A 13188-nucleotide genomic window follows, 5' to 3' on the forward strand; every position below is an offset into this window, starting at 1 on the left:
ACTGACAAAAGAATCTGACATAAGATTATCATGCAAACAGGTGTACTGGTTTCAGAAATTACCATTACTTGAATAGCTGTTGTTGCAGTTCAGTGAGAACTTATCCCCTCCACAAAAGGAGAGCTTGCAGAACTCAACAAGATTAGTGCTGCTGTGAACAACCTCAGAAAACATTTTTGCTAACTGTATCCAGCAGTTGGATCTGTAGAAGCATCGATAATACAATGAAGCAGTAGTTCCATGGACTTTCAAAAGAAAATCAGCTGCTACTGTATGCCAACCACTGAGCACAGTACACTGATGTTCCTTTCATCAAAGTCATTCAGTTGGAAGCTGTAGAGCCTGGATCAGATCAAAAGCATCAGTGAGGAAAATGCTGTTTTTTATAACTCTGTTGTGAAACACATTTTGTGGGCTCTTATTCCACACCCAGAATGAGTATTAAACCACTGGAAATAGGAGCAGAATTCAGGCCAACAGTAACAACAGACACTCACTTTCAAGAGAAACTCCTCTTTCTCCTTTTTGATTTGCTGTTCCATTTCTTCATAGAGATTTTGAATTTCTTCATCAAAAGCTGCAGTTTTTCTAATAAGAGATAAAAGTATACCGAATGTATGTAGCATTACTTTTACCTTTTACTTTTATTTTTTTTACTTTTGTAGCATTACTTCAGGTTACGTCTCACAACTACCAAATAAGCCCTACACATTTTTGCCTTAACATAAGTCCCCAGAGAATGTACTGAGGGTAAGAATATAGTGTGGTGTTCACGTGCAGGAAAGATCACAGATCTAAAAAAAATAACAATCAAACAAACAAACAACAACAGCAATGACTAAAATCATGAGGAAAAAAAAGCTTCAACAGCTCAAAGGTTACATAAAATAAAAAAGTTACACAAAAAAACTACATAAAGCTACACATCTGATGTTTCCATATAAAGCAGCTGTTCATTATGCAGTTTTAATGACTACTAAATCTAAGATTTAAGGAATAGAACTCCCTAGTGACACTAATAACTATACCGGAGTCTAAGTTTGCCAGTTAAAAGCGTTTCCAATGCAACATCACTTTTTACTGTAGGACTGCGTTGTTCACCATTCAAGAGCATTAAATGAGGTACTTCTATCATGACTAAGAAGTCTTGGCTAGAATGGACTTCCTGAAAGTCCTTCTTGAAAGATGCCTTACTTCCTTTCTAAGAGCTTTGCAGAAACAATTTTTAAAGCTCAGCTAAAGAACAGACATAAATATGCTATGCAAATATGTATCTGACAGTAGGAAAAAGGAAGGAAGGACAGAGCTCACTTTTCACCATATAATATAACAATCTCACTGCAGTTTGATAGATGAAGAATTACATCAAGTAGATGCTTCAGTTTGGACCAAAAGAATTAAATAAATAACTACTGAAAGGGCTGTTCCTTTGTTCTGCTGCTATGCTATGCTATGTTATTTTCATTAATCCAGAAACTGAAAACCATAAATCACTTTGCATCAAATTCAGGGCACACCCAAGAGTGATTTTTAATAGAGACTAATAGGATCTTTACATGACATTACTACATAGTTCCCCCTTATCCCTCTTGCTAGAGGTGTTCCTTCAGCAATCTGGAGAATGCATCCATTACAAATAAAGAAAAGAACCTTCTAGGGCATTCACATTAACAAGAGCAATACAAAGAATATACAGTAGGAAAAAAAAATAAAACATTAATTTTTTACTTTGGGGAACCTACTATACTTTTCGTACCTAACGCTTTACAAAGTCTGTATTTTCAATTATAAAAAGCTTGACTCACTTCTCACATAAAGCTGAAAAAATTCAAAGCAAACTGGAAAAAACTTACCTAGGCTAAAAGAAGTGAGAAACTTCATAAACAAGTCTTTCTTTCCCCCTTTCAAATATCACAACACTTGACATTGCCAGCTTGCAATTTTTAGTAACAGATAGAAATGAGGGTGGAAGGTGTTTTCTCAGGATTTACAGCAGCAATAAACGTATATTAACCCATACCAATTTGAAAAAAGAAAAAGAGAAAATTTGCTGTCATCTACATTTGTGTAAACTCAGACTAGATGAGAAAAGCAGCCCAGATGACGGCCTCTTCATGTGACTGCAATGCTCCAAACAGGGAGTGCTGGAAAATCCAGACAATTTATTGTTTTACTTCCCTGTTCTGATCATGTTCTGATCTCAAATTTTATTTTCTTTAAAATAAGAAAATGCTTCATAATAGCATTTTTCAATGACATAAAATTACACATATTCATAAAAATTATTTAGAAAGGTATGGTAGACATGCTAAGATCATAATTTAAAAGATCATATTCATGCAATCACTTTGATCAGAACTAGATTGACTATGTAATGAAAAACCCTGTAACTTTGCACAGGCAGAACATACTGCTTAGAAGTCAGTATTTCCATGACAGCAATAAATACTTTCTTTGCTTCTGTGTGACAGGGAGAATAACTTTAGTCCCATATTAATAAACTGCTGAAATCCTCTCGTGTTTTGAAGCATAGTTTTTGGCAGCACCATGAAAACCGAAGTCACAAAAGTATTTAGGAACAAGATGTTTTTATTTATGAGAAGGCAAGGATAGAGAAAGGGACAAAGGTGGATGTGAAAAAGGAAAGTAGGGTGGATAAATGGCTAAGTCAAGAGGGAGCAATATGATGGTCATTATATTTATCTGGTCAAGCCCTGTGTCTGTTTATCATAGACTATCCTATCCTCTTATTACATCCTATTTCTAAACATTCTCTGTGGGAACTCAACATCTATTCCATGTGGGCGTTAATCATTAGCACACCTAAAGCTAAACTAACCAGCAAGGAGGAGGAGATCTGCATCTGGAAAGTCTCAAGGTCTGAGCTGATGACTGGAGGTACAGGGACTAGGGTCCTGACATGGGCATTAGATGGACGTGAAAAGCCCTTTGCTTCAAGGATCTGTGGTTGTTACAATGATTGTAATCATGAGTGAGCAAATTAACACGTTGTGGTAGCAAACATCAGTCAACGCGAACAGGGCAGTGAGTAGGAGACTCACATCTGGAAAGACCCACGGGCTGAGCAATGGGTAAGGGGCCCAGGATGCAGGCATGGACATTAGGTGGACCTAAGGCCCATGCTACTATTGAAAGGATATGTGGATGCAGGCTTGTTTCTGAATAAAATCAGTGTGGGGGAGGGCAGCATGTGTGTATATTGTCCCTAGTAAAATTTACTCCTGATCAGGAGGGGAGAAACATCCTTCATGTTTATGTGAATGCTGCTTGTGTTTACGGGGGTGCCAGTAGAGGCACTGCTCTCCAATCAGTATTAGTCTGTGTAGCCCCCATGTGTGTATCCGCACATATGTTTATTGAGGACATATATACTCAGCCTCACTACTGGCTGGACCTACAAATGGGAACAGCAGCAGTGTACTTTATCTGTTTGACCAGGACAGGGTAAATAACCTGGGTCTCTTAGATTCAGGTCCCCATAACATGAATAGAAATATGCACGTGTGAAAGCTCCAGAAGAAAAGACAAAATCCAAGGACAAAAGAACGGCATATGTTGATAGCATAGATTGACAGTGCATAAAGATCCCAGTACATGCACGTGAAGGTTCTCAGGAAATCCAGCTCAGAAAAAAAGAAATAAATCTAAGACAAAAGCACAGCCTACATCTAGGAGAGAAGACAAAAGGCTGAGAGTAAACTACAGTATTGCTTAATGACACACAGAGCTGAGGCAGGTAGGAAAAATGAAAGTCCATATTCATTCTCAACTTCCAAAGGGTGCTTATTGTCATCAAGCACAACACAAGAGAGATGATGAGACCTCAATAACCAGCATCTCTTATCTTCTGTGTCCCCATAGTAAATCCTGACCATTCTATGCAGACTTTGTGCTTAGAAATATGTGGGTATAAAAAAAAATCCCCTTCTGTATGGTCTTATCTTGAGCTTTGCTCTTATTTGTGCTTTTTTTTTTTTCCCCCAAGAGAGGTTATTCATACCCACTGTTATCTAAGGCAGCACTACTACTGTGACAGATCTGACTCCTTCCAGCTATTCATTACAAACAAAGCAAGGATTTATGTGCTGACATCAGAGGTGTTATCAGGAGCAATAGGAAGAAGAAATTAATGCAAAACTGTTTTTACTACAAAGACATAAAGATCCAATGCATTTTTAAGGTAGAGATTTCATGTAAGTCAGAAAAGTCATGTGATGCTAATGCTCCATGCACTGCACCTCTGTGATGGTTGCTGCTACTAGATAGAAATATTGATTTATTCAGCTCCCAAACAAACACAGACAAGATTCTAGAAAACAAAAACAAACAAAAAAAAAGAAACAAAAACTACCACACTTGATCATTAACAATCTGTAGGCTAAAACAGACAACATAACTCTCACTATGCTGTTTCCAACAGACAAGGTGTCTCAAGGCTTAAAAATCACGCTTGAAAATTCTGCAATCAGTATCAACTAGTTTGTCTTCAATGGCCGTGTGTTCTTCCTTTTTCTTCCTTCAGAAGCCTTGTCACATTCTCAATATAACAAAAATAGTGATGAAATTTTCAACAAGTATATTTGCCTGTATTGCTCAATGCTTATAAATATATTATGTTCTAATACCACTAATATACAAATGTCAGACAACTTTATCTCAACATATTTTTCAAACAATGATACCGTGAATGAAAAAAGATACTGTGTACAATATCTGCTGGTCCGAAGATTGCTCTCTCTATGAATCTAAAATATTATTGCACTGAAATTTAACAGAGCAGACAGAAAAGCTACTGGAAGCACAGCCTATACTGCTCTGGTTCATACCATATCCCACAAAAGTATTAAAACAATTCAGAAAGTGTAAGAGCTTCCAGATCTGATCTGAAAACCGTGAGTTATTAATATATATGTAAATCATATACATATAAAATTATAAAATTGATATAAATAAAAATTATAGGTGAACTTCAACTATAATCTGCGTAAGTATAAATCTGACTGCCCTCTGGAGTCAAGCTTATTAACTAGATGTGAATTGCTTAGTATTGTCTTAGAACTGCAATGAAGTAAAAGACATCTGCAAAAGAATTTCAGTCAATACAATCTGTTAACAGGAAAAGAAAAGCTAATTTCAGATAGTTCTGCAGTATATATAATTTTACTCTTCACAACTAACAAAACATCATGTTACAGGATCTCTTGTAATTATAGCCGTCAGTTCTCCTCTGAAATACTTCACTTATTTCAAAGGCTTAAATGTAGGTAGGCTAGATGTAATACTACACAAACTGACCAAGAAAGAAAAGCACTAACTTTTTTAGAGCCCATTCCAACTCATTCTTTTCATTATCTGCATCCTGGAGCTGGGAAAAAATTCTGGCCAGGAACTCTTCAAAACTGGAAAGTAAGTGAGATTCATCTTTTCTCAGCTGCAACCAAAGCTGCTTCACATCACTTTCACTGAAACAAAAGATAATAAAAGACTGCTATAAGAGAACATTCCTCAGTCTACAGTAAATGTTTGCCGCATCCTAGTAACGGAAGGGCAGCTTCAAGGCATTACTAGTCAGAACACAAGGCTAATTAAAAACAAGGGCTGTTTAAGCAGACTCAGAATGGAAAAGGATGAGGTAGGTGGGTAATGATAGCAATCACTTTTATTCCAAAATATTGATCATAACATCAGGTCATGCATGACTGCAAGGAATCACAGAAATTGCTTGTTTGTTGGGTGCCTTGTTAGACACTTCATCTAACCAGAAATTGAGAAGAAAGGAGATAAATATCTCATCTGTCTCCTGTGATTAGTACCATCCTATCACTTTTATTAGAAGCAGAGAATTTTCCACCAATCCAGTAGGCAAGGGACAGTGGAAAAGCTAATCAAAAAAATTTTCTCATGACAAATGAATGAAACTCAGGCTCCTAAGTTACTAAGGTACTATAAATTGCATTTGTAGTGTCTTCTTTCATTTTTACTTCATTTTAATTCCATGGTAGTCTGCTAAAAAAAATAATAATAAAAATAAAAATAAAATCAGGACACATCTTAAAAAATTTGAATTAAAGATTTTGAAACAGAATGTTTTCCTTCTGTAACCATTCTCGAGATAAGGGGCGGGGGGGGAATGTTCTACTGTGAATGATACATTTTTTTAAACACTTTGCTGAAATTTCCCTGAATAACTTCTTTTGATTGTTTCTTCCTGAGTCGTTCTCTTCCACATGCACTGTTAGGCTGAACCTAGACAGCTATGAGTGCTATATTTAAAGGACAAAATGAGGATGAGGATAGAAAAAGTACATAACAATCTCTTCATATTGAAAGCCTTTCAGGATGACTGCCAATCAGCTCTTTCCTATAACAGGCAGTCAGGTGAACAAAAGCACTGATAAGCATTTCTATTTCATGATAAGGATCACTGATACATCTCTTAGAGATTTTTATTATCTGTCCAGATTCTCTCCAATTTTTGTCCCTGTGCTTTCTTTGATATAGTACATTGATTGTGATTAACCAATGAACATCAGACCAATGCACAAGAAACTCTTTCAGCAGTGGATGTTTTTGGATTCTTTGTTTCAGAGGACATCATCCTGGTCCTGGAAGAGGTAAGTGTCATCATAGCAATCACAATTTACAAATAAATGCAGAGCAGAGCAAACATTCTTGCTTATGGTTAACTGGTGCACTTTAAACACATTCCTTATCAAAAAAACAACAACAACAAAGCAGTCACCATGTACTGGTTTTGTTTTTGAAATCAGTAGCACCTGTGAATTCTCAAACAACATACTAGTAATTATCTATTTTCAAAATCCATGCTATGTCAGTATAGTTTTCATATGGAACAGACATGTTTCACATGACTACAATGCAATAGCTTTGCTCTTGGAAATTTTGGGCTGAATGTCATTTTATCCTTTCTAACAGCTAAGAAAATTAATTTTTAAAGAGTCACCATGTTAATGAAAGGCCTTATTTCTCATCATTTCTCTTGAGTTCCATTAAAATCAAACCACAGAGTTGAATCATAAAAGATTGTGTAATCCATTACTATTGCTGGGAAAACTCACTCCTCCAAGACCTTTTTTGCTCCAAGCCGATCCATCAGATTTGAGAACTGGAATTCCTCATCATCATCATCTCTCACAGTCTCTTTACTTTTAGGTAGGCAGGCTGTTTCAGCTTCTGATTGTTGCATTTCTTTATTTAAAGCAATCTGCCCCAAAAGAAACTGGCCTAAGATTTAAAAATTACATAGGTTATAAGTTTAGCATTTTCAGAAATCACTATAAGAAGTAATGTCATTGAAGAACATAACAAAGATCAAATTAAACAGTAAATATAATTTTTGAGGAAGGAAAACCCACTTGTTTACGAGCAAAGGGAGTATCATGAAACAACTAAATCATGAGGCCTGACAAGAGGATACCTGAGGTCTGTGCCTGGTTTTGTCCTCAAAATTCACAAACACACTGAAAAAGTTCAGACTTCCATAAACAAAAGACATAAACTGTGGCAACAACCACTTTATAGATGTTCTGGTCTCCTAGATATGCTTAAAATTTCTTAATATGCTTCAAATTCCTGCTTGTAACTGCATATCAAAGCTAGATTTTTTTTCATACTCATTTTTCCCCCATTTGACTCACATGTATTTTAATTCCTCTAGACTTCACCCCTACATTCTTTTCTTCCACCTATTCAGGATATTTCTATTAATAATAGCAAGATTCAGGTATTCCTGACTATTGGCACCACATCATAATCACAAGGGACTTGTATGAAAGTCATGAGACTTTCTCATCAATTATTCACCATCCAGCAACACATCATGTTGAGACAAGGAACAAGATAAAGGATGTTGAATATATAGGTCTTAGCTAACACAATTGTATGTTAATGACACCAAAGATAAGGGAGTAAAAGACTGTATGCATAAGATAATGGAACCAGCAAGAACTGGCTTGACTGCTGAAGTCTTTCAAAGAAAGGAAAGGTCAGAAGTTTAGCAGCAAGGAAGACTTCTGGCCTTCATTAAAAGACCACCGGAGTATGCCAGATGACCACCCAAGGACTCCAGTACGTATGCGAAAAGGTGTGGGAAGCTATGTTAATGATTATTCGCATACCTGATGAATATGCAAGAGACTTACAGGAAATGAAATGAATATGCATATATCCCACTAATATAAACACGCTGCCAGTAAGCCTTGGTGTGTGTGTGGGTTGGGTGGAGCAATCCTACACACATTTGGTGCCATAATAAAGAATACCTGCTTAATAACTTTGGTTATTGAGTTTTCACTGCATCAATGTTACCTTGGATTTGCTCTAGTAAGGGCAAATACTAGAGAAGAACACTATAGAAGAGTTGATTACAAGAAATAACCATGGTTTGACAAATGAGTTGTTTCAGTTTAAATCAAACATGAGTTTAAGCAAGAATACATATTACTGAAGTCAGCTGGGTTGAAAGGCTCAAGTAAATTAACAAACTGTGAAACAGTCTAAATTCTCTTCTCAAAGTGGGAGGGTGTGGAGGGGATAGTATGTAGAAAAGTACTCTGGATCCAGCGTATCGATCTCAAAAAGTAGGGAAACTGAGACCCTACAATGAATACATTAAACAAAAATGCTAGCCACATCTCGGAGATAAAGAGGGTAGATATAAAAACAAGAGAGTGAAAAATCTTAAGAACTGCAAAGACTGCTAAAAAAAAAGAAAGAAAGAAAGAAAAGGAAAAGGGTTTTTTCTTTTGTAGCTTTTTGTTTTGTACCTTCTGCTACATTCATAAAAAGAAAACTAGGAAGACAAGAGGTATAGTAGCTGTACATCAAGCATCATGTGTTATGTTATATTATATGATGTTCATCCACCCAAGGACTCCAGTACGCATGCAAATAGGGGTGGGAACCTATGTTAATGATTCTTCGGAGACCTGATGAACCTATGTTAATGATTATTCACATATCTGATGAATATGCAAAAGAGTTACAGGAAATGAATATGCATATATCCCACTAATATAAGCACACTGCCAGTAACCCTTAGTGCGCGTGTTAAGTGGAAAGATCCCACACGCACCCGGCACCGTAACAAAGAATACCTGCTTAATAACTTTGCTTATTGAGTTTTCACTGTGTCACTGTGCCATGACTTCCCATCTCACACAGGAGAGAAACACCCTGGAGCCCTTTGATGAGAATGAACTTTTGTAGACATCTTATAGACATTGTTTGACCACTTCTTCATATATCCGCTGTATCTGGGGAACAGTTTCCCTGTGCGCATCGTAAGTGTACTGTTAGGATAAAAGATTCAGGTGGAGAGTAAAGAACCCGAATAAGAGTCTATATAGGAGACATGCTTTCCAAACTCACTGAATCCTGTGGTGAACTCCTTTGGGGTAAGTGAGCCATTGCCATCCGCATCCAACATAACAAAAACTTTTTCAAGCTCTTCCAGGCTAAGAGGTAACTCAGGATACAGTCTCTGAAATGACAAAACATGCTGCGACTTCACTTACTACCACAGGATAAGAATGGAAGCTATAAACAAGACAAAAATCCCTGTAATATAGGCCATATAGGCCTTTTTTTTTTTTTACCCAGAAGGAAAATTCAAATACTTCTCAAAGGCTGAAACAACATTAACTTTAGAAGGTATGCTCTTACGACTTCACGATTTGCCTTTATGAATTCTTTACAACAAAAAAGTGAGAACAAGCAAGTCCAGAGAAGGGCAACGAAGCTGGTGAGGGGTCTGGAGAACAAGTCTTACGAGGAGCGGCTGAGGGAGCTGAGGTTGTTCAGCCTGGAGAAGAGGAGGCTCAGGGGCGACCTTATCGCTCTCTACAGGTACTTTAAAGGAGGCTGTAGCGAGGTGGGGATTGGTCTGTTCTCCCACATGCATGGTGACAGGACGAAGGGGAATGGGCTAAAGTTGTGCCAGGGGAGGTTTAGGTTGGATATTAGGAAGAACTTCTTTACTGAAAGGGTTGTTAGGCATTGGAATGGGCTGCCCAGGGAAGTGGTTGAGTCACCCACCATCCCTGGAGGTCTTTAAGAGATGTTTAGATGTAGAGCTTAGCGATATGGTTTAGTGGAGTACTTAGTGTTAGGTCAGAGGTTGAACTAGATGATCTTGGAGGTCTCTTCCAACCTAGATGATTCTGTGATTCTGTGACTCTCCTTGTGAAGCGTATTCCTATCTCACAGGGAAGAATTAGGACTTAAAGTGGAGTCCCAGCAACCTCATGAAATGCCCTGATTATCATGCACTTGGGCAAACCTGCCAGAAGAGCTGAATGCCTGTTTGCATGTCACGGTGTCAGGCAAGAGACTCTCTGACCAAAAACATTAGAGAAAGAATAGTGTCCTAATTAAAGCTGCTTTAAAAAGTATAAATAAAAAAAAAAAAAGCAAAAAAGCTACAGAAGGAAAAAACCTGCTGCTCCTGTAATCACTTTGTTTACCATCTGTCTATTCCTTCAATAGAGCATGCTCATACCAAAGAAGATGAAACTTCATTAAACCACCTTCAAAAAATCACCTATTTTTCCTGAGAATCTAAAGACAGGAAGAAAACAAAACCAAAACCAAAACAAAACAAACACACAAAAAACACTTTTTACTTTAAATTTGGCCCAGCTGGTCTATCTTAGGGCTAACATAATGGTTCTACTGTACATCTTTTAAAAGCACAGACAAATAGACTGACAGAAATAGGAGGAAATTGGAGTGGCATACAACTACAATCCCTATAACTACAATAGCAAGGATTTGCACTGGAAGGCAGCACTAGGAAGAATAAAAACTTTCCTTATCTTGGAAAGCAATATAAACTGGTGAAGTCATCTACTTTGTTAGTATTTTAATTTCTTCCCTGAACTCCTATAGTATATACAATATATTAAAATTGCAAGTTGATAAAATTAATCAGAGCAAAAGTCCTACTCTGTTCCACTGTGGAAAGGGCTTTAGGCACAAAGAAAGTGTCTCCTTTAATCCAAGAACAACAGAAACTGTTATCCAAGGTAGCAGGCCATGCAGTCAAGGTAAGGGATGATTGTGTTCTTTAACTAGGTCTTCCCTGCTTGCAATGAAGGGTTTATGGTATAGATTATAAACCTGTACAAGCTGAAGTAAAGAGCAGTAAAAGGAATTCCAAAGTGATTCTGAGAAGGTAAAGCAACAGATCTTCTAAAGCACAGAACTTAATCAAAGATACACCTGACTTCTCAACAGTTTATTGTATAAACACACTCATCTTCACAAAGCTTTAGACTTTTATCACCTAGGTCTAAATGGAAAATTAAAACTTAGCTTCTTCTGTAAAATCCTAACAGCCTACTTGGCACTGATGAGGGTGGTGTTTCAGACTAATTACTCTTTTAACTCTCAGAAAGAACAGAAACTCAGCTCCTATTACCAGATTTGGTACCTATTACCTCCTAAGGACCTGATAAATGAGTGCTTCTTGAGAGCTGTCTGGCCTCTACTGTTAACTACAAGAAAGATGCCACAATGAGAAAGCTGTCCAAATCTCCAAATAATCATTTTTTTTTTTAAATTACTGGAACTAATGTATAAAACTTTGGCTTATATTTTTTATTCACTGTTACTGTATCACTGTAAAGTCAAACAGAGATGGGTCTCAATGCAGCTTTTTGTCAATGGAGTTGCATTGATTTCAGCTGATTTACTCCTGATTTACTAAGGTGTTGACTGGTACAATGATAATCCCAGTATCTTCAAAAGGTCTGTACTTGTAGCTTTATATTTAATTGAATCATCAGAAAATAAAAGCAAACTTAGAGAAATCATCTCAAATGTTCTGAGCATCCGTATTTCTGTATTTAAATGAACCAGACACATACGCACAGAGGTTGTCAGATATAGAGTAAACAAAAAATCAGGGTGAAATAAAAGAAATACACTGTATCTGTTCTTTTCAACTCTTTTTCTGTTGCACCTTTCGCAACATCTGTTTTAGAACCTGCAAGTACAAATTTACCTACAATCCAAGCATAAAATCCAGAATCAAAGAAAGAAATGTCTTCACAGTCCTTGCAAAAACAGACATTAAAACTTTATATATATATAAATTTATATATATATATTACTAGGTGAAAATATATGCCATTCAGTTTTGGAAAGACAATAAAATGAGAATAAAATAAAGGATGTTCTCTGTGGATTGGGATTTACCAAAATTACCGCTAAAAACATAGTTATTACTTTGCATTCAGTTACTTCAATGAGATAATATATATTGGAAAACCCTATAGCACAGCAAGCATCTGCACTCTTATCTTGCTCAGCTTCACAGAATTAGCACAAGTCTTCACAAAATTCAGCAACACAACTGGACAGAAAGTTATTGACAGGTACTATTGAGCAGTCTACTGTGAGGTTTTTGCTTTTTCAACACAGGCAGTTAAAAGTCTCGCACTTGCATATACTCAGACATGTTTTTGTTTCTGAGAATATGGAAAGCTTCTTTACCTCATTTTAGATACTTCAGTTCGTTGTAGTTTGTAGTGAATTTATTTTGCTACCGCTCCTCATTTCTATTTCATCTATTAGTACTAAAGTAAAAATGGATTACCACAATGAAATTATGCTTTGCATGTCATGCATGAGTACATTCATGCTTTTTACCATATTTTTTTCATTGTTTCTACCTTCCCTGCTTTCAAGTCTTTTTTTCAAGTCTTCTTATGATTTTTGCAGTGTGTTTTAAAAAGATTTTGTTGTGTGGTTGCTTCTTTTCAACAACAACTTTAGAAAATCTTCATTTGGCCCCTCAGATTCTACAATTATTTTAAGAACAACTTGATTAGTTTATTTTGAACACTGAATAATGCTAAAATGCTATTTCTCTACATTTCCTGCATGTATATGTGATTCAACTGAGAGTTTCACTTGTCTGAAATGTGAAACCAAAGTGAAAGACCCTATTTACAGAATTTGGCTGAAAACAAACAACAACAACAACAAACAGAAAGGTAAAATTAGTGGACAGAATATATTGTTGATATGGGGGCAAACTGCAAAGCAATGAATTTGCTGGACTTTCAACTTTCCCAAGAATGGAATTCCTGGGACAATTTTTTAAACTGCACTTACTTCAGCTTTCCATTTATTTGTTATTTT

At 36.5% G+C, this 13188-nt stretch overlaps 1 protein-coding gene across 10 annotated transcripts in view; it reads right to left on the reverse strand.

Moving 5' to 3' along the window:
• CRACR2A (calcium release activated channel regulator 2A) overlaps positions 1–13188 on the reverse strand; it is an 80506-nt gene that overhangs the window by 40902 nt on the left and 26416 nt on the right. For all 10 annotated transcript variants that reach the window (XM_080577217.1, XM_080577214.1, XM_080577210.1 and 7 more), the window contains 4 exons: positions 9412–9523; positions 7101–7266; positions 5337–5483; positions 498–588 (listed from right to left, as the gene is read on the reverse strand). In XM_080577217.1, the coding sequence (XP_080433343.1) occupies positions 498–588; positions 5337–5483; positions 7101–7266; positions 9412–9523 (516 nt within the window). The remainder of the gene's footprint in view (positions 1–497; positions 589–5336; positions 5484–7100; positions 7267–9411; positions 9524–13188) is intronic.

Source organism: Anser brachyrhynchus (assembly GCF_964034855.1).
Source record: "Anser brachyrhynchus genome assembly, chromosome: 1".
Lineage (NCBI taxonomy): Eukaryota > Metazoa > Chordata > Aves > Anseriformes > Anatidae > Anser > Anser brachyrhynchus.